The 23,323-nt window shown below is 32.0% G+C and overlaps 1 protein-coding gene across 1 annotated transcript in view; it reads left to right on the plus strand.

The window, feature by feature from the left end:
- The first annotated feature begins 250 nt into the window (after nucleotides 1-250).
- LOC142338531 (four and a half LIM domains protein 2-like) overlaps nucleotides 251-23,323 on the plus strand; it is a 66,693-nt gene continuing 43,620 nt past the window's right edge. Inside the window, exons 1-2 of the mRNA XM_075388316.1 lie at nucleotides 251-451; nucleotides 22,780-23,013. Coding sequence (XP_075244431.1) covers nucleotides 434-451; nucleotides 22,780-23,013 — 252 coding nt within the window. The 5' untranslated portion in view covers nucleotides 251-433. The remainder of the gene's footprint in view (nucleotides 452-22,779; nucleotides 23,014-23,323) is intronic.

Genomic DNA, 23,323 nt, shown 5'->3' on the forward strand with positions numbered 1-23,323 from the left:
GATCAAAAAAGGTCAACCAAGATCTTCATGAATTTTTTGACAATGATATAATGCAAGAGCAACCCCTAAGTTGTTGTTTTGTAGAGCTACATTTTATGGCAGTTTCATTCTGGAGGCGTTATATGAATTAATAACATCTGGTTTTTAGCAAGTGATCACACGTTATAGCTTTGTTTGTTTTTTGTCTGAGTAGAATCAGTATATTAATGATTACTTTAAAGTTTTGGCCGCAAAGCTCTATCAAATAAAACCATTGAGTCGATCAACTGAAACAAAACCACAACGCCGACCATGTATTATTGAATGCTTAATTTTTGTGCATGTAATAAAACATAAATTAAAAAGTAACGCACAATATATAAATACAGTTCGTGGTCTAAAGTTTTCTTAGAGATCTTGTTGCAAAAGCCAAAACGTTATTCAACATTGGACAATGAGCACCCGAGCCGAGGTAAGACTAGATAGATGATTAATTATCTTAAAAATACCATTAAAAAACCTGGACGATAAAGATAACTTCCCTTTCCTCACCTTTATTATAATCTTACCCTTTATCGACCCCTTTTTTTTCTTTCCCTACCCTTTATTAATCGTACCTTAAGTCTTGGAGTAAAAGAACTGTAATAATTAACTAATTTATAAACACTCTTCAACATGCGAATAATCAAAATACCTGCACTTTGAGGTGAAGCACAGCCGTTCACATCCGTTGAGGCAAACTTTATAGGGTAAAATGAAGTATGTTCGGGTTAAATTTATTTGGTGGCAACTCAAACATTACGGTAGAATTCGGGTAAAATTAAGAAGTGTCAAACCGTTGTTCAGGAAAAGCGAGAGTTGCTGAGAAAAACTTTTCCAGTATTTTGTAATTTGTAAATGAATTTAAACTTGATCGCAAACAGGAAGGTTCCACTAAGGTTCACTAAGGTTCCAAATTAACCATTGGATTGCAACGTCAGGTTCATATAGGTTAACATCAGTAATACTAACAAATATTAAAAATCAAAAGTACAAACACAATCGCACCATTGGCCCTATATGTACATTATGACAATTTTTTGCGCAGTTATGCGATATAAAACTTCTATTGTTCTATTCTCTACTTTCAAATTCTGATGCCCTGTTTGCTTTCCTATGCTATTCTAAACCAAAAAGTGCCTCTCTCTAGTTTTAAGTCATTAATTCACATATGTTTGAGGCTAGTATAAATGAACAACAAAATTTTGATCCTGTAAGGTTGTAGTTGAAACATATAAAATGAAGCTAAAAAAATAGAGCATCAGAACACTATACACTATTATTCCTCGTTATTGCAATGAAATCATTTAAAGGTTTCCTTAATTTATGGATTATTACGGAATGTCAATTTTTTAATGCAAAGAAGTTTGATATTCATACCTCGAAAGAGTTAATTTAGAGTTTAGTTAAGAATTTGAGTTAATTTTTAACCCCGACTAATGATAAGGCAAATTATTGGGCAATATTTGACTTACCTCTATCTATATTTGAATTTATTTAAACCAAAGTCAGACAAGTTTAACTCGTCTCCAAAACCAAAATCTGAAACAATTTGTGTCATTCTAGAAACGCAACAGTGGTAGTATTTGATCGCTCATTGGTATTGCCCGAATCGAGGTTCTTGGGTGAACTTTTGTAAGAGATGCGGTGAATGCTGTGAACTATTTTCAGAAATGCGATGATTGCGGTAAAGAACAAATAATTCACCACATGTTATACAGTAATTTAAATTAAGCTGATAATTGCATTATAATAGTTATGAACAGATCAAAATCAGAAGCACAAATTTACTCTGAAAAAGCGACTGATCAGTTTATATTGACATGAACAGAATCTGTATAAGTGTAAAAAAAATCTATATATAGTTTCTTTTTTTACAATGGCTCAGTACTGCAATGCGCTGGGCGCTCAGCCCGGGCTCTGTTGAAATATTAAAAACCTATGAAACATTAAAAATTTTGGCTAAATATGTTTCGGCAATACAAGATTTTTCATAACTTAGCCTTGATGGTATCTTTCTGGAGTATTGTCATTATAATTTACTCTTTCCCGTTGTTCAGGAAACCGTTGTTCAGGAAAAGCGAGGGTTGCTGAGAAAAACTTTTCCAGTATTTTGTAATTTGTAAATGAATTTAAACTTGATCGCAAACAGGAAGGTTCCACTAAGGTTCACTAAGGTTCCAAATTAACCATTGGATTGCAACGTCAGGTTCATATAGGTTAACATCAGTAATACTAACAAATATTAAAAATCAAAAGTACGAACACAATCGCACCATTGGCCCTATATGTACATTATGACAATTTTTTTGCGCAGTTATGCGATCTAAAACTTCTATTGTTCTATTCTCTACTTTCAAATTCTGATGCCCTGTTTGCTTTCCTATGCTATTCTAAACCAAAAAGTGCCTCTCTCTAGTTTTAAGTCATTAATTCAAATATGTTTGAAGCTAGTATAAATGAAAAACAAAATTTTGATCCTGTAAGGTTGTAGTTGAAACATATAAAATGAAGCTAAAAAAATAGAGCATCAGAACACTATTATTCCTCGTTATTGCAATGAAATCATTTAAAGGTTTCCTTAATTTATGCATTATTACGGAATGTCAAATTTTTAATGCAAAGAAGTTTGATATTCATACCTCGAAAGAGTTAATTTAGAGTTTAGTTAAGAATTTGAGTTAATTTTTAACCCCGACTAATGATAAGGCAAATTATTGGGCAATATTTGACTTACCTCTATCTATATTTGAATTTATTTAAACCAAAGTCAGACAAGTTTAACTCGTCTCCAAAACCAAAATCTGAAACAATTTGTGTCATTCTAGAAACGCAACAGTGGTAGTATTTGATCGCTCATTGGTATTGCCCGAATCGAGGTTCTTGGTTGAACTTTTGTAAGAGATGCGATGAATGCTGTGAACTATTTTCAGAAATGCGATGATTGCGGTAAAGAACAAATAATTCACCACATTTCACCGCATTTTTTTTACAAAAAATCACCGCATAAACTTTTCTGGCAAATTAATGTAAAAATGCGGTGAACGACGTGAAAAAAAATTCTCTGCTGTTCAAACCCGGGCCGAAGTTTCAACGGTAAAAAATGCAAAATTATGTCAGACTGGCGTTAAATGCGTTGAATTTCTGTAAAATCTACCCTTGAGCGCCAATCTTAATAAATTTTTGGTTGAATTTAGCGTAGAAATTATGTGTTGAATATAATGTAGACCTTACATATATTTGCATTGATCTTACATAGTTTTGCGTTGAATTCAGCGTTGATCCTACCTAATTTTGTGTTCCGAAGCATAGACCTTACATAATTTTCTGTTGATCTTATCGTAGATCCTACATCATTTAGCGTTGAATATAACGTAGATCTTACATAAATTCCCGTAGAATTTAGCGTTGAGCTTACATAATTTTGAGTTGAAGTCAACTTTGATCTTACATAAATTTGCGTTGATTTTAGCTGTGAATGAGGTGAAGCGCACTTAATTGTTATTTCACCCAGTGAAAAAACAATTAAATGCGATTCACCGCGTTCACAGCCAAAATTCACATCATTCCCGATAGCGGTGAGTTATTTTTTTTACCGCTTTATCCGATAAACTATTTATCTTTCACCGCGTCCTCTGCAGAAAAGGATTTTTTTCCAACGCTAGTTGCGGTGAAATATAAAAATTCGTCGCATCAAGCGTTGAAGAAATATAATTTAGCGCAATTTACCTCATTCACCGCAAAAAGATATAAGAAAAACGCGGTGAATTTTTTTGGCGCTTTCCTTAGCGTTTCGTACAAAAATGCACCACCAAACCCTGACCCGGGAGAGCAAAAATCCAAATTAAAAACTCGAAACAAACTCTTCATTGTTCAGAATTATGGCCCCATATATCAAGAGTTTTTGAGAATTTCTGTTTAAAGTTTTCAATTTTCTCAATTTTGATGATAAATTTTCTACCTGTTTAGCTCTGTTTCCCTGTTATTAAACAAATCTTTTTGTTAGGAGACAGTTTTTCTGAAATTATGTTATTACACAAAATTAAATAAAGCGTATTTTTGACTTTTGGTTTTAATTTCAATTGACACTTTCATTTTCAATTTTTCTCAAAACCCAAACTGCTTGTAGCAGATTTTGCTCAATTTAATTTTGTTCTTGAGCATAGAAAACAGTATTCACCACATTACAACGCAATATCTACAAAAATCACCTCAAAAATCACCACATTTCTTAAAAAACCTTAACGCTTAGATTTTTGTGGTTCATAAATAAGAGAAATGCGGTGAATGTCGTGAAAAAAACAATTGAGCGCTATTCGACCCCGGGCAAGGTGTAAACAGTAAAAACGCAAATTTATTATAGATTGGTGGTGAATGCGTTGAATTGTTTAATATTCTACGCTCCAGAGTCAGTCCTAATTAACCTGCGTTGAGTTTTTAGTTCTTTTAAAGCAACAGATTCTGCAACAAAGTTCGAATTGTAAATATCAAGAATTGTCAATTACTCCTGAAAATATCATCCTGTAATATATTCCAATCATGATGATGACTGCAGAAAAAGTTTAATAATTATTCAAAAGCGGATCTTTATAAAAACATATCGCGAAATTTATCAAAAATTAGAAGAGAAAGACAGTCTCATCGCCGAACCGTGATAACCGTGATAACCGTGGTAACCGTGAGTGAATTCCTGGAAAATTGGCACACTAACAATTATTTCAGCTGTAATAACACCAACAATTAACACGAGTGAGAAAAATGACGTTTTTATTCAGAAGTTTGAAACCTAAAGATCGAGGAGAAAACAGAAAATTTTTTATTTGGTAGCAGTGTCATTAAACACCTGACAAGAGACCGGACATTTCCTCAGGATTGCAGTATACATGCGTACCCAGGCTCGACGACAAAGGAAAAACTGCAATTATTACACGGCTCCAATCAAAAAAAGATGAAAACAGTTGTTTTACAGGATGGGACCAAGGCTATTCTAAAACAAAAAAGTGATAATTTAGTAACAATATTCTCACATTAAAAAGATCTTGTCTCTGCAATGAAGGAAAAGTTCAGCCCCGAAACATTGGTGTTGATGCAGGTACCTCCCTTAAAAAAATAGCCGAAAAACGAACAGACAAACAACAAAATTTATGAATGCAATGAAAAACTGCGCGAGTAAATTACACAAAAAACAATGAAAAAATCAAAATACTTCCTGTCTGCAACATGTTGAGTCAATTGGCAAATTACAACGCTCTCTTTTACGATGATACACATTTTAAATTTCAGCAGGGATTTCCGTTCATTAAAAATGCAGTTTTAAATCATTTTCTTTTAACTTCTTGTAATCTTGTTCGTTTACAATTACTCTAGTTGAGTAGGGCTAACACTTACAAACCATGGAGGCAAACATATGTTTGTACAAATGAATTTCAGCAGCAGTTTCTGTTGTTTTAAGCTGTTTTGCAACGTGTAATGCTTTATAATCAGATTTAGCCAAAAATGGCAGGCATTAGACTCATAGTTATACTATATGTACTACTCATGTCCTCCGATAGTTTTTCAGAATTTTTTTTGCAGTTTTCCTGATGCATTTCCACTTTCTTCATTCAAAAGAAGCTGTAACAGCAAACAATGCGCTTTAACATCCAAATTCAAGTTTTCTTTTTTCTTGGTTGTTATATGGTACCTTCTACTAAAAAGTGGCGATATCGAAATAAACCCGGGACCAATTTTGCCATATGAACTTGTGAAGAAAGAGTTAAAATTATTTGATTACAGAACAAAAATATTCTACATCAAAAAACGCCTGAAGTTTAGCAGGACAATATCTGCTGTTGAAAGAACTCATTCAAGACATTGGTTACAAATGCATATATGCGTTTAGTGAAACATGGTTGTCACAGAACCATCCGGAAGAGTTTTGGCATGTAGAGAAGCAAAACCTTGACTGTTTTCAAAAAGATCCCATCCAAACAACAAAAACAAAAGGTGGTGGTATTATAATGTACATTCCGAAACTATTAAAACCTCGTCTCCGCGATGATCTCAACTGCTTTGCGGATACAAATTTTGAAAGTTTATGGGTTGAGTTGAGCATACAAAAAAAGAAATGCGTACTAAATTTATCATACTGTCCCGACGAAAAAAACTTGTAAAGATGTTTTTGGAAAAATTGGTCCTGGGAATTGTTCTTGCTATGGCTGAAGGAAAATCTGTTATACTTGCTGGAGACTACAACTAAAACTATTTTGTAAAGCGCGACAGAATTGCGCTGCAATCTTTAATTACTCCATATGATCTTAAACCATCGATTATTGATACAGCTGCAAGAATGACTAACTCTTCTTGAACTCTATTCAATTATATCATAACAGAAGATTACAAAACAGGCATAGTAGCGGATACAATTTTGAAAAGTGATCATTTTGCAACAATTAGAATTCTTAAATCTGTGATTCTAAAATCAAAAACAACAAAAAAACAATTTTCGACAAAAAAACTATTCAGCCATAGCTTTCCAATTTTTTTTTGAAAATTCAAACTGGAGGAATTTCAAAGAATTATTGAAAGAGCATTAGCACTACATGCTCCAATTAAAGCCTGTTATTTTAGAAAACACCAACCAAAATTTTTGCTTCAAGAAAAAACAATATGTGAGAAAACAAAAAGACAGTTTTCAAGAATTAGCGATGATGAAACTAAAAAAGATTTAATTCGTAAAAAAGATAAACAGATCCTCTCAAGTTTTATGGAGTTAAACAGTGAAAAAGCCAGATGGAAATTCTTTCAAGATCTTCGTAATAAAGAAAAGACTCAAACCAGAATTCAATCTTTATTAAACAGCTTTGGTAGTAAGATAACGAAGCCTTTGGAAATTGCAAATCTTCTAAATTACAGATTTTCTACTCTAGGGGAGTTCATTGGCTTGCAACAAACAAACAACATTCCTCCTATATCTGCTCCGAGAAAGTGTTTCAAGTTCCGATATATAACAACCAAGGAAACAAATATGCTAATAGGTTCATTGAAAACAAGTAAACCAGTCGGTCCTTCAAAAATACCAGCTTGGGCAATAAAAGATGCTAAAGCAGCGCTAGCGGAACCACTATGACACCTCATTAATCAGTTCATTACCAAAGGAAAATTTCCAGAAGATCCTAAAAAAGCTTGTGTAACTCCACTCTTCAAAAAAAGAAATCCCGAAGACCCACTCAATTACAGGCCCATTTCTGTCCTTTCTGCTTTGTTAAAAAATTTTTAAAAGGCGTTCAGTTCACAAATCACAAGTTTCCTAGAAAGGGAGGAATTATTGTCTATTAGTCAATTTGGTTGAAAAAAAAAACAAATTTCAGCAATTGATGCTATCCTGAAATCGACAGAACAATTAAGATTAGAACTCAACATGACAAAAAATGTTACAGGTGCGTTTTTAGATCTTTCGAAGGCTTTTGATTCTCTAAACCACAAAATACTGTTACGGAGAGTTGAAAATATAGGCTTTGACAAACGTGCTACCAATTTAATAGAGAATTATTTGAGTGAAAGAACGCAAAGAGTTGTCCTGAATGGAATTGAATCAGACTGGAGAAATTTGAAAAGAAGAGTTCTACAATGTACTATTTTAGGACCTCCATTATTTGACATTTACGTCAACGATTTAGCAAAGATTGTAGAAAAGGATTACACGGTCGTCCAGTACGCAGACGACAATTTTCTTTTTACATCCGACACTGATGAATATCGTCAAAAACAAAACTTGAACATAACATCTCAAAAATTATTGAGTTTTTTGCAAAGTCCCATTTAGTGGTGAACAAACGAAAAACAGAATATATTGTGTTCAGCACCAGGAAGAGGTTAACAAATTCTGTTCTGAATGTCGTAATTATTGATAGCAAACTAAATTTTGATGGAGAAGTGAAAAAGATTCATCAGAGAATGGCTTGTGGAATAAATCTATTGAATACACTAAGTTAAAGTTTACCAGAGAAAACGAAAATCTTATTACTTAATGCACAAGTAATAAGTTATCTACATTATTCCGCTCTATTTCCGATAGGGTTGCAAAAGTCATTACTCACAACTTTAGAAAAACAATTGAATTGTTTCTTTTTTTCTTGAAATATCATTGCTCAATATATTTTTTTTGCTTACTCAACAACGATCTTCCAGCATATAGAATTGAACCTCTCTCTACCATGAGAATAAAACAAAATGACAGGTCAACAAAAAGTGACGTTCGATATAAGAAAGAACAATAAGTTTTTAACTGATTCTTTTATTGCACAAGCCATTCCAATTTATAATTGTCTGCCTTCTAATATTAGACGGAAAACAACATCAGAAGCTTCCTTAAAAAAGGATTGAAAGAGTTTTTTTGGAAGAATTTTCGAAGGACCCAAAAATAACTGATATAAAAGATGACATTGAGAGCATTAGATTTTAATTTTTTTCATTAATCTTCATGATGTACATATAAAATTTTGAGAACATTTTATGCTCACTTTTTAGGCCATTTTGTACAAATGTAAGGTCAAATTTTTTGTTATTTAATTTAATGATTTTCTAATTTTACATAATGTTTTATTCTTAACTTTACATTGCCTCTTTTACCATTTGCTTTTTATTCTTATGTGTACCAGAGGAAATTAGCAATGTTCTTTTTTTATAGTAGATATTACTTAATTTTACCTTGAATTTAGCGCAAATCTAACATATTTTTGCATTAATCTTACATAATCTGACCTTGAATTCAGCTTTGATCTTACCTAATTCTCTGTCTCAAAGCACAGATATTACATAATTTTGCGTTGTCTCTACCGTAGACTTTACATAATTTAGTGTTGAATATAGTGTAGATCTTACATAAATTTGAGTAGAAGTTAGCGTTGAAACTAAATAATTTTGCGACGAAGTTAGCATTGACCTTACATAAGTTTTTGTTGAATTTTAGCTGTGAATGAGACAAATCGCGCTGAATTGTTTTTTTTTCATGGAGTTCGCGTTAATGGTGAATTATTTCTTTCACCGCTTGGTCCCATGAAATGAATGAGTTGACTTTTTTCACCGGGTCCTCTGTAGCGGTGAATTATTTGTTTCATTGCTAGTTTCGGTGAAAAATTTTAATTCGTCGCATCAAGCGTAGAAAAATAATTCAGCCTAATTCTGCTAATTTGCCGTAAAAAATGTACGAAATTAGCGTTACAATTTTTTTGGCGCTTGCCATAGCGTTTCAAACAAAAATTCACCGCCAAACTTTGACCCCGGAGAGCAAAAATCCAAATAAAAAACTTAAAAGAAACTCTTCCTCTTGACACCAACAAGTGCACACGTACACAAACACACGCTCGCACACACGTACACGCTTCTCACAAAGTCACTAGATTAAAACACTAGATGCTTCTAGCAGATTTTGCTCAATTAATTTTTTTCTTGAGCAAAGAAAACAGCATTCAGCACTCTATACAGCATTTCTTACAAAAAGTTTACTTCAAAAATTTTCGCATTTCTTACAAAGACTCATGGTTCAGACTTTCGCGGCAATTTGATGTGAGAAATGCAGTGAATGTATTCAAAAAAAATAATTGATAGCTCTTCGACCGACCCCGGGCCAAGATGTCAACAAAAAAATGCAAAATTATAAAAGACTGCTGATCAATGCTTTGAAATTTTGTAAAACCTACGCTGCAGCGTCAATTTTAGATAACATTGCGTTGAGTTAAGGGTAGATATTATATAATTTTGCATTGATTTTAGTTCAGATATTACATATTTTTTTGAATTGATCTTGCATAATTTTGTGATGAAAAGAGCTTTGATTTTACCTAATTTCGTTTTCCAAAGCGCAATTAATTAATAATTCTGCGTTAATTTTACCGTAGATCTTACATAATTTAGCGTTGAATTTAGCGTAGATGTTACATAACTTTGCGTCGAATTTGAACTTACAACCGGGATAGCGGAAATCCGAAAAAAATGCAAAACAAACTCTTCCTTTTGACACCAACAAATGCACACGTACACAATCACATGCTCGCACACACGTACACGCCTCTCACAAAGTCAATATCTCTAACAACTACAAGTTTGTTTATTTGCTTTTCCTTGGTTCTTTGTATTTCATGTCTCTCGTTGCGTCTTTTTAATTTGAAAAAGTTGAGGCAGTAATAGTTGGTAGTTTTTTTTAAGAAAATTGTTGTAGTAACTATCATGTAAACGCAAAAAATGGTTTAACCTTTATCCAATTTGTACTAATTTTTTGTTAAAAATCTTGCTGTTAAATAGTTAAAGGCCCATATATCAAAAATTTTAGACAATTTCTGTCTAAATTATTTTTTTGTCAATTTTGTTGAAAAATTTTCTCCCTCTTTAGCTCTGTCTCTTTGTTATTAAACTAATCTTTTTGTTGGCAGACAAACCTGTTATTTTGCTCCTAATTGAAACAGTAGTTTTTTCTGAAGTTACCTAATTACAAAATTTTAATTAAATTATGTTCGACTTTTATTTTTATTTTTAATTGACGCTTTCGTTTTGAATTTTTTTAAAACACTAGATGCTTCAAGCAGATTTTGCTCAATTAATTTTTTTTGAGCAATGAAAACAGCATTCAGCACTCTATACCGCATTTCTTACAAAAAGTTTACCACAAAAATTACCGCATTTCTTACAAAGACTTATGCTTCAGACTTTTGTGGCAAATTAATGTGAGAAATGCGGTGAATTTATCGAAAAAAACAACTGACAGCTCTTCGACCCCGGGCCTAGATGTCAACAATGAAAATGCAAAATTATGAAGGACTGGTGATTAACGCGTTGCAATTTTCTAAAATCTAAGCTGCAGCGTCAATCTTAAATAACATTGCGTTGTGTTTAGAGTAGATATTATATAATTTTGCGTTGAATTTAGCGCAGATATTACATATTTTTTGAATTGATCTTGCATAATTTTGTGATGAAATCAGCTTTGATTTTACCTAATTTCGTTTCCAAAGCGCTGATATTAAATAATTCTGCGTTGAGTTTACCGTAGATCTTACATAATTTAGCGTTGAATTTAGCGTAGATGTTGCATAACTTTGCGTCGAATTTAGATTTGAACATACAACCGGGATAGCGGAAATCCAAAAAAATGCAAAATAAACTCATCCTTTTGACACCAACAAATGCACAGTTACACAATCACACGCTCGCACACACGTACACGCCTCTCACAAAGTCAATATCTCTAACAACTACAAGTTTGTTTATTTGCTTTTCATTGGTTCTTTGTATTTCATGTCTTTCGTTGCGTCTTTTTAATTTAAAAATGTTGAGGCAGTAATAGTTGGTAGTTTTTTTAGATAACTGTTATAGTAACTATCATGTAAACGCAAAAAAAACGGTTTAACTTTTATTCAATTTGTACAAATTTTTTGTTAAAAATCTTGCTGTTAAATAGTTAAAGGCCCATATATCAAAAACTTTAGACAATTTCTGTCTAAATTATTTTTTTTCATTTTTGTTGAAAAATTTTCTCCCTCTTTAGCTCTGTTTCTTTGTTATTAAACTAATCTTTTTGTTGGCAGACAAACCTGTAATTTTGGTCCTAATTGAAACAGTAGTTTTTTTTGAAGTTACCTAATTACATCATTACAAAATTTTAATTAGATTATGTTTTTGGTTTTATTTTTAATTGACGCTTTTGTTTTGAAATTTTTTAAAACACTAGATGCTTCTAGCAGATTTTCCTCTATTATTTTTTTTCTTGAGCAAAGAAAACAGCATTCAGCACTCTATACAGCATTTCTTACAAAAAGTTTACCACAAAAATTACCGCATTTCTTACAAAGACTCATAGTTCAGACTTTTGCGGCAATTTGATGTGAGAAATGCAGTGAATGTATCAAAAAAAATAATTGACAGCTCTTCGACCCCGGGCCAAGATGTCAACAAAAAAATGCAAAACTGTGAAAGACTGGTGATCAATGCGTTGAAATTTTGTAAAACCTACGCTGCAGCGTCAATTTTATATAACATTGCGTTGAGCTTAGGGTAGATATTATATAATTTTGCATTGAATTTAGTTCAGATATTACATATTTTTTGAATTGATCTTGCATAATTTTAGGTGATGAAATCAGCTTTGATTTTACCTAATTTCGTTTTGCAAAGCGCTAATATTAAATAATTCTGCGTTGAGTTTACCGTAGATCTTACATAATTTAGCGTTGAATTTAGCGTAGATGTTACATAACTTAGCGTCGAATTTAGATTTGAAATTACGCCCGAGATAGCGGAAATCCGAAAAAAATGCAAAATAAATTTTTCTTTTTGACACCAACAAATGCACACGTACACAATCACACGCACGCACACACGTACATGCCTCTCACAAGGTCAATATCTCTAACAACTACAAACTTTTTTTTGTTTGCTTTTCCTTGGTTCTTTGTATTTCATGTCTCTCGTTGTGTCTTTTTAATTTGAAAAGGTTGAGGCAGTAATAGTTGGTAGTTTTTTTTAGATAATTGTTATAGTAACTATCATGTAAACGCAAAAAAATGGTTTTCCCTTTATTCAATTTGTACGAATTTTTTGTTAAAAATCTTGCTGTTACATAGTTAAAAGCCCATATATCAGAAATTTCAGACAAATGTTGTCTTAATTATTTTTTTTTCAATTTTGCTGAAAAATTTTCTCCCTCTTTAGCTCTGTTTCTTTGTTATTAAACTAATCTTTTTGTTGGCAGACAAACCTGTAATTTTGCTCCTAATTGAAAAAGTAGTTTTTTCTGAAGTTATATTATTACAAAATTTTAATTAAATTATGTTTTATTTTTGGTTTTATTTTTAATTGACGCTTTCGTTTTGAAATTTGTTAAAACACTAGATGATTCTAGCAGATTTCGCTCAATTATTTTTTTCTTGAGCAAAAAAAACAGCATCCAGCACTCCATAGCGCATTTCTTACAAAAAGTTTATCACAAAAATTACCGCATTTCTTACAAAGACTTATCGTTTAGACTTTTGTGGCTATTTAATGTGAGAAATGCGGTGAATGTATCGAAAAAAAAACAATTGACAGCTCTTCGACCCCGGGCCAAGATGTCAACAATAAAAATGCAAAATTATGAAAGACTGGTGATCAATGCGTTGTAATTTTGTAAAATCTAAGCTGCAGCGTCAATCTTAAATAACCTTGCGTTGTGTTGAGAGTAGATATTATATAACATTGCGTTGAATTTTGCGCAGATATTACATATTTTTTGAATTAATTTTGCATAATTTTGTGATGAAATCAGCTTTGGTTTTACCTAATTTCGTTTTCCAAAGCTCAGATATTAGATAATTCTGCATTGATTTATCTTACAAAATTTAGCGTTGAATTTAGCGTAGAAATTACACAACTTTGCGTCGAATTTTTTTTTAACTTACACCCGGGATAGCGGAAATCCGAAAAAAAATGCAAAATAAACTCTTCCTTTTCACACCAACAAATGCACACGTACACAATCACACGCTCACACACACAAGTACACGCCTCTCACAAAGTCAATATCTCTAACAACTACAAACTTTGTTTATTTGCTTTTCCTTGGTTCTTTGTATTTCATGTCTGTCGTTGCGTCTTTTTAATTTGAAAAGGTTGAGGCAGTAATAGTTAGTTTTTGTATTTCTTGTCTGTCGTTGCGTCTTTTTAATTTGAAAATGTTTAGGCAGTAAGAGGTAGTTTTTTTAAAATAATTGTTATAGTAACTATCACGTAAACGCAAAAAAATGGTTTTCCCTTTATTCAATTTGTACGATTTTTTTGTTAAAAATCTTGCTCTTACATAGTTAAAGGCCCATATATCAGAAATTTCAGACAAATTTTTTCTAAATTATTTTTTTTCAATTTTGTTGAAAAATTTTCTCCCTCTTTAGCTCTGTTTCTTTGTTATTAAACTAATCTTTTTGTTGGCAGACAAACCTGTAATTTTGCTCCTAATTGAAACAGTAGTTTTTTCTGAAGTTACCTAATTACAAAATTTTAATTAAATTATGTTCGACTTTTATTTTTATTTTTAATTGACGCTTTCGTTTTGAATTTTTTTAAAACACTTGATGCTTCTAGCAGATTTTGCTCAATTAATTTCTTTTTTGAGCAAAGAAAACAGCATTCAGCACTCTATACAGCATTTCTTACAAAAAGTTTACCACAAAAATTACCGCATTTCTTATAAAGACTCATAGTTCAGACTTTTGCGGCAATTTGATGCGAGAAATGCAGTGAATGTATCAAAAAAAATAATTGACAGCTCTTCGACCCCGGGCCAAGGTAACAACAAAAAAATGCAAAACTATGAAAGACTGGTGATCAATGCGTTGAAATTTTGTAAAACCTACGCTGCAGTGTCAATTTTAGATAACATTGCGTTGAGTTTAGGGTAGATATTATATAATTTTGCATTGGATTTAGTTCAGATATTACATATTTTTTGAATTGATCTTGCATAATTTTGTGATGAAATCAGCTTTGATTTTACCTAATTTCGTTTTCCAAAGCGCTGATATTAAATAATTCTGCGTTGAGTTTACCGTAGATCTTACATAATTTAGCGTTGAATTTAGATTTGAGATTACACCCGAGATAGCGGAAATCCGAAAAAAATGCAAAATAATTTGTTTTTGACACCAAAAAATGCACACGTACACAATCACACGCTCGCACACACGTACATGCCTCTCACAAAGTCAATATCTCTAACAACTACAAACTTTTTTTTGTTTGCTTTTCCTTGGTTCTTTGTATTTCATGTCTCTCGTTGCGTCTTTTTAATTTGAAAAGGTTGAGGCAGTAATAGTTGGTAGTTTTTTTTAGATAATTGTTATAGTAACTATCATGTAAACGCAAAAAAATGGTTTTCCCTTTATTCAATTTGTACGAATTTTTTGTTAAAAATCTTGCTGTTACATAGTTAAAGGCCCATATATCAAAAATTTTAGACAAATGTTGTCTAAAATATTTTTTTCAATTTTGCTGAAAAATTTTCGCCCTCTTTAGCTCTGTTTCTTTGTTATTAAAATAATCTTTTTGTTGGCAGACAAACCTGTAATTTTGCTCCTAGTTGAAAAAGTAGTTTTTTCTGAAGTTATATTATTACAAAATTTTAATTAAATTATGTTTTATTTTTGGTTTTATTTTTAATTGACGCTTTCGTTTTGAAATTTGTTAAAACACTAGATGATTCTAGCAGATTTCGCTCAATTATTTTTTTCTTGAGCAAAAAAAACAGCATCCAGCACTCCATACCGCATTTCTTACAAAAAGTTTATCACAAAAATTACCGCATTTCTTACAAAGACTTATCGTTTAGACTTTGTGGCTATTTAATGTGAGAAATGCGGTGAATGTATCGAAAAAAAACAATTGACAGCTCTTCGACCCCGGGCCAAGATGTCAACAATAAAAATGCAAAATTATGAAAGACTGGTGATCAATGCGTTGTAATTTTGTAAAATCTAAGCTGCAGCGTCAATCTTAAATAACCTTGCGTTGTGTTGAGAGTAGATATTATATAAGTTGCGTTGAATTTTGCGCAGATATTACATATTTTTTGAATTGATTTTGCATAATTTTGTGATGAAATCAGCTTTGGTTTTACCTAATTTCGTTTTCCAAAGCTCAGATATTAGATAATTCTGCATTGATTTATCTTACAAAATTTAGCGTTGAATTTAGCGTAGAAATTACACAACTTTGCGTCGAATTTTTATTTTAACTTACACCCGGGATAGCGGAAATCCGAAAAAAAATGCAAAATAAACTCTTCCTTTTCACACCAACAAATGCACACGTACACAATCACACGCTCACACACACAAGTACATTCTCTCACAAAGTCAATATCTCTAACAACTACAAACTTTGTTTATTTGCTTTTCCTTGGTTCTTTGTATTTCATGTCTGTCGTTGCGTCTTTTTAATTTGAAAAGGTTGAGGCAGTAATAGTTAGTTTTTGTATTTCTTGTCTGTCGTTGCGTCTTTTTAATTTGAAAATCTTTAGGCAGTAAGAGGTAGTTTTTTTAAAATAATTGTTATAGTAGCTATCACGTAAACGCAAAAAAATGGTTTTCCCTTTATTCAATTTGTACGATTTTTTTGTTAAAAATCTTGCTGTTACATAGTTAAAGGCCCATATATCAGAAATTTCAGACAAATTTTGTCTAAATTATTTTTTTTCAATTTTGTTGAAAAATTTTCTCCCTCTTTAGCTCTGTTTCTTTGTTACTAAACTAATCTTTTTGTTGGCAGACAAACCTGTAATTTTGCTCCTAATTGAAACAGTAGTTTTTTCTGAAGTTACCTAATTACAAAATTTTAATTAAATTATGTTCGACTTTTATTTTTATTTTTAATTGACGCTTTCGTTTTGAATTTTTTTAAAACACTTGATGCTTCTAGCAGATTTTGCTCAATTAATTTCTTTCTTGAGCAAAGAAAACAGCATTCAGCACTCTATACAGCATTTCTTACAAAAAGTTTACCACAAAAATTACCGCATTTCTTATAAAGACTCATAGTTCAGACTTTTGCGGCAATTTGATGTGAGAAATGCAGTGAATGTATCAAAAAAAATAATTGACAGCTCTTCGACCCCGGGCCGAGATAACAACAAAAAAATGCAAAACTATGAAAGACTGGTGATCAATGCGTTGAAATTTTGTAAAACCTACGCTGCAGTGTCAATTTTAGATAACATTGCGTTGAGTTTAGGGTAGATATTATATAATTTTGCATTGGATTTAGTTCAGATATTACATATTTTTTGAATTGATCTTGCATAATTTTGTGATGAAATCAGCTTTGATTTTACCTAATTTCGTTTTCCAAAGCGCTGATATTAAATAATTCTGCGTTGAGTTTACCGTAGATCTTACATAATTTAGCGTTGAATTTAGATTTGAGATTACACCCGAGATAGCGGAAATCCGAAAAAAATGCAAAATAATTTTTTTTTGGCACCAAAAAATGCACACGTACACAATCACACGCTCGCACACACGTACATGCCTCTCACAAAGTCAATATCTCTAACAACTACAAACTTTTTTTTGTTTGCTTTTCCTTGGTTCTTTGTATTTCATGTCTCTCGTTGCGTCTTTTTAATTTGAAAAGGTTGAGGCAGTAATAGTTGGTAGTTTTTTTTAGATAATTGTTATAGTAACTATCATGTAAACGCAAAAAAATGGTTTTCCCTTTATTCAATTTGTACGAATTTTTTGTTAAAAATCTTGCTGTTACATAGTTAAAGGCCCATATATCAAAAATTTTAGACAAATTTTGTCTAAAATATTTTTTTCAATTTTGCTGAAAAATTTTCTCCCTCTTTAGCTCTGTTTCTTTGTTATTAAACTAATCTTTTTGTTGGCAGACAAACCTGTAATTTTGCTCCTAATTGAAAAAGTAGTTTTTTTCTGAAGTTTATGTTTTATTTTTGGTTTTATTTTTAATTGACAATTTCGTTTTGAAATTTGTTAAAACACTAGATGATTCTAGCAGATTTCGCTCAATTATTTTTTTTCTTGAGCAAAGAAAACAGCATTCAGCACTCCAAACCGCATTTCTTACAAAAAGTTTACCACAAAAATTACCGCATTTCTCACAAAGACTTATCGTTTAAACTTGTGGCAATTTAATGTGAGAAATGCGGTGAATGTATCGAAAAAAAAAACAATTGACAGCTCTTCGACCCCGGGCCAAGATGTCAACAATAAAAATTCAAAATTATGAAAGACTGGTGATCAATGCGTTGTAATTTTGTAAAATCTAAGCTGCAGCGTCAATCTTAAATAACCTTGCGTTGTGTTGAGAGTAGATATTATATAACTTTGCGTTGAATTTTGCGCAGATATTACATATTTTTTTGAATTGATTTTGCATAATTTTGTGATGAAATCAGCTTTGGTTTTACCTAATTTCGTTTTCCAAAGCTCAGATATTAGATAATTCTGCATTGATTTTACCGTAGATCTTACAAAATTTAGCGTTGAATTTAGCGTAGATATTACATAACTTGACGTCGAATTTATATTTTAACTTACACCCGGGATTGCGGAAATCCGAAAAAAAATGCAAAATAAACTCTTCCTTTTCACACCAACAAATGCACACGTACACAATCACACGCTCACACACACAAGTACACGCCTCGCACAAAATCAATATCTCTAACAACTACAAACTTTGTTTATTTGCTTTTCCTTGGTTCTTTGTATTTCATGTCTGTCGTTACGTCTTTTTAATTTGAAAAGGTTGAGGCAGTAATAGTTGGTAGTTTTTTAAAATATTTGTTATAGTAACTATCACGTAAACGCAAAAAAATGGTTTTCCCTTTATTCAATTTGTACGAATTTTTTTGCTAAAAATCTTGCTGTTACATAGTTAAAGGCCCATATATCAAGAATTTTTTAACAATTTCTGTCTAAAGCATTTTTTTTCAGTTTTGTTGAAAAATTTTCTCCCTCTTTAGCTCTGTTTCTTAGTTTTTAAACAAACCTTTTTGTTGGCAGACAAACCTGTAATTTTTCTCTTAATTGAAACAGTAGTTTTTTCTCAAGTTATTTTATTACAAAATTTTAATTAAAGCATGTTCGAGTTTTGATTTTATTTTTAATTGACGCTTTTGTTTTCAAATTTTTTAAAACACTAGATGCTTCTAGCAGATTTTGCTCAATTAATTTTTTTTGAGCAATGAAAACAGCATTCAGCACTCTATACCGCATTTCTTACAAAAAGTTTACCACAAAAATTACCGCATTTCTTACAAAGACTTATCGTTTAGACTTTTGTGGCAATTTGATATGAGAAATGCGGTGAATTTATCGAAAAAAAAACAATTGACAGCTCCTCGACCCCGGGCCAAGATGTCAACAATAAAAATGCAAAATTATGAAAGACTGGTGATCAATGCGTTGTAATTTTGTAAAATCTAAGCTGCAGCGTCAATCTTAAATAACCTTGCGTTGAGTTTAGAGTAGATATTATATAAAGTTGCGTTGAATTTAGCGCAGATATAACATATTTTTTGAATTGATCTTGCGTTGAATTTGGCGTAGATATTACTTTTTTTGTGTGTTAACGTGAAAGAAAAAATTCACTGCTGTTCAAACCCGGGCCGAAGTGTCATCGGTAAAAAATGCAAAATTATGTAAGACTGACGTTAAATGCGTTGAATTTCTGTAAAATCTACCCTTGAGCGCCAATCTTAATAAATTTTAGGTTGAATTGAGCGTAGAAATTATGTGTTGAATATAATGTAGACCTTACATATTTTAGTATTGATCTTACATAGTTTTGCGGTGAACTGAGCGTTAATATTACCTAATTTTATGTTCGAAAGCACAGATATTACATAATTTTGCGTTGATTTTACCGTAAATCTTACATAATTTCGCGATGAAATTAGCGTAGATCTTACATAATTTTGCGTAGAATTGAGTTGAACTTACATAATTTTGCGATGAAATTAGCCGTGATCCTAGATAAATTTTGTTGAATTTAGCCGTGAATGCGGCGAATCACGCTGAATTTTTTTTCATAGAGTTCTCGGTAGCGGTGAAGTTTTTTCGTTCCGTTGAATTTATTTTTTCACCGGGTCCTCTGTAGTGGTGAATTATGATAATTCATTGCGTCATGCGGTGAAGAAAAGTAATTCAGCGCGGTTCACTGCTTTCAAGGCAAAAATTTAAAAAAAAAATAAGCTATGAAAATTGTACTCTATCACCTTATTCCACAGCATTTCTCACAAAAGTTTGCCGTGATAACCTTGACCCGGGAGATTTAAAATCCAGAAGAAAAATCAAAATTAACTCTTCCTCTTCACACCAACAAGTAAACACGTACACAAAATTACACGCTCACACACACGCACACGGCTCGCACAAAGTCACCATCACTAGCAACTGCTTCTGTATTCCATGTCACTCATTACGTCTTTTTAATTTGAAAATGTTGAGAAAGTCATAATTTGTAGTTTTTTAACAATTAATTTGAAAAGGTTGAGACAGTAACAGTTTGTAGGTTTTTTGTAGTTAATTTTTTCAAACAGATTTTCTTCCGTTTCAGCTCTGTTTCCCTTTTATTAATCAAATCTTTTTGTTTGCAGACAAACTAGTTGTTTTGTTGTGTAATTGAAACTGAAGTTGTTTCTGAAGTTATTTTAATACAAAAGTTTAATTAATGCATGTTTGATTTTTGTTTTTCATGTTAATTGACCCTTTCGTTTTCAAATCTTTAACCCTCTTTTTTAGATGCTTCTAGCAGCCTTTTCGCATTTATTTTTTTTGTCAGCATTGAAAACACTGGGCTTTAAAAGCATTTTTTTATCAGTTTTTTTCTAAATTTTCTGTAGTGTCTCAAGTTTTGTTCAAAAAGATCAAACCATGTTGTTATAGGTTCCGCATGCTTGAACTTGTCTCATCAATTTTGAAGCCATTACTGCTAGGATATGATAATGGGATAACTTTTTGACTAATGAGTTCTTTATTTTATTGTAAAATGTTTATTATTTTGTCCTTGTTAGTTTTCTTTTTTTTCTGACTCTGATGCTCTAAATGGTTAAATTTACTTTTGTCTTTGTCCGCCAGCATTTTTAAATTTCAAATTTACCCAGCTGAAATTGAATTTTTATTTGTTTTTATTGCTTCGCAATTGGTGATTTCAATATACAATTTTTTTTTGTTCTGTGCACGCACTATTTTCATTTAAATTGTAGAATAAAAGGGGGTTATGCACTTTTAGAACGTGATAAAACGTTAAATGACAAGGCTTTAAATTGCAATTGGTTCCTTGAGCCAGTTTGATAAGTTTTTTTTGCCATGAGATTAAGATTGAAATTTGAGGGTTTGAAGTTGTTGAGCCCTCAGTTTGAGCAATCATGTTTTCATTTTTCGATATCTTTAGAGTTTGGTTGAGCAATCATGTCTTCGCTTTTTCATATTTTGATAGTGTGGTTTATTTTAGCGTCGATTACAGTTCATGGTGATCTCGTGCAGATAAGAACATCACTTTTAATAATTTTGAGGGTTTATGTACTGCCTCGTTTAATTTTCAAAAAAATTGAAAGGCTTGGCACCATTGTTCTGCTCAATTTGTCATTACGAAGAGATATTCAAAATTAAGTTGTCTTTTTTGTTCTTTTTCGTTTAATTTAAGGGTCAAATTAGTTTAAGGGTTGAATTAACATTTTTTAACTGAAATTAAAGCAATGACCGGTAAAGCAACAACTGATTATTGTGATCTGAATTCGAAGTTCAACGAGTATATTATAACAGTTAAACGACAAGGACTTCCGGAAAAAGAAACTAGCGATAAAAACGGTTTTCGTAATTAAAGAATTGGAAAACACACAACTGGAAGGTTCCTGACAGTTTCCATATAACCACTTTGGTGCCCAAATTTCAATCAAAAAATGTTCATTGAATATTTAATTAAGTTGACAAAAATATCCCCTATTCATCTAATTAAACTGCAATTTGACAAAAACATCAAACAAATAGGCTCATTGAAGCTCAAATAGTATCAAAAGGAAATGTTTAGACTGCATCTTAAACAACTGTATGGCAGAAAACAGCTCTAAAATGAACAAACGAAGGAATATGCGAAGGAATTTGAGGCAGAGCAATTTTGGCAAATAAGGAATGGACATCCGAAAACACGATCAAAGGAGAAAATATTTTTATACTCAAACGAATGTAATTGCCAGCGTTGCCGATCTAATTTTTTCTACCGAGTTACAAACTTCAACAATTCGATGTCACTGGCGCGTGATTTTCCCAACCATAACCCATATTTAAGTCCTCCCAAATTCAAAAGAGAAGTCAAAGAACATCTATTTGATTTAGCTAAGAAGAATTTTAATTACAAATCATACCCATATTGATGGACAGTGTTTAAGGGAAATCAAATTCTAGCCCTGTTAGGGACTTACTAAGCTTGGTAAAACCAAGTTTAGTGAAATTCATTATTATTATTATTATTATTATTATTATTATTATTTTTATTATTATTAATATTATTATTATTATTATTATTATTATTATTATTATTATTATTATTATTATTATTAGTATTATTCCGAATGAACCACTGTTTATTATGTCAACTTTGCAATTGACTTTATTTATTGCACCTTTTCCCCGATGGCAACTTACGCCGTAATGTCCTATTTTTTGTATTTTTCCTGCATGTTCTAAGTTGAAACTTTCTCTACTTGTGCACAAAATTGCACGAGTAATCTTGTTTAGCATGTGGCAAAGGGGTGACGTCTTAACAAATAGACGTACCAAAATATAGAATTTTCAACGAATGTGATTGGTTGAGAAATTTAAAACACTCTACCTTTATGCGTTCAATTAGCCTAAATGGGGCTTAGCTTAATTCTAGATTGTATTTTATTACCGCATCTGGCCATGCTTCACAGGCCATGGCCATGCCCGTGGGGACTTGATATGAATCTATCACAACCGAATATGAGATCAGTTCCCCTCCCAAAAATACGATTTTTCTCAATTTTACATTAAAATTCATATCCTATTATAAAACATGGGGAGTTTGTTGAGAAATCAGCCAATCAGAAAACACTATTCCCATTTTCTCAATTGTGATTGGCCAGCAATAAAATTTCTATATTTTGGTACGTCTGCCATTTTCACTAGCGCCTGGCAAAGGCTATGTATGGCAATACGCCTTCTTCTCAACTGATAATAATTACAACAAGTGGGATCATTTTTTCCCATATTTCAGAGACGAGCGGCACGTGCTCAAATAGCGGAGACTCCCACTTCCGAGACAGTGACCGACATATCGGAACCCAACTCATCAGTGAGTTCCCGACGGTCGAGACGCAACAGAATTGACACCTCGGATGACACTCCAGGAACACCACAGGAGGAATTGACAAATAAAGCTGTCAATCTGGAACAAGAAGCCAGTAGGGCTGACATCGCAGCAACTTTTGGCAAATTGGGACAGAAATTTGTACGTATAGTTTGGAAAACTTTTAATTAAACTCGAGGAAATAATTTGTCAACGATCAATGAACACTAGGAGTTTTTCGCCTACAATTTATTATAAAATTCAGCATAAAATTTATTTTCGACTTGTTTCTATGATAAGAAGAAAAGAAGAAAAAGTTTCTCGATTTGGTACAAAAACACGCATGGAGTATTTTTATTTCAGTCAATTGAACCAAATAAGTGGAACCAACGAAATCAAATAAGATCTGCTTCTCATCAAATTGTCCAAATATTAGAAGCGACAAATCTTTTTCATTAACAGTGATGAGTAG

The sequence above is a fragment of the Convolutriloba macropyga genome, chromosome 4 (assembly GCF_964194025.1).
Source record: "Convolutriloba macropyga chromosome 4, txConMacr16.3, whole genome shotgun sequence".
Classification (NCBI taxonomy): Eukaryota; Metazoa; Xenacoelomorpha; order Acoela; family Convolutidae; genus Convolutriloba; species Convolutriloba macropyga.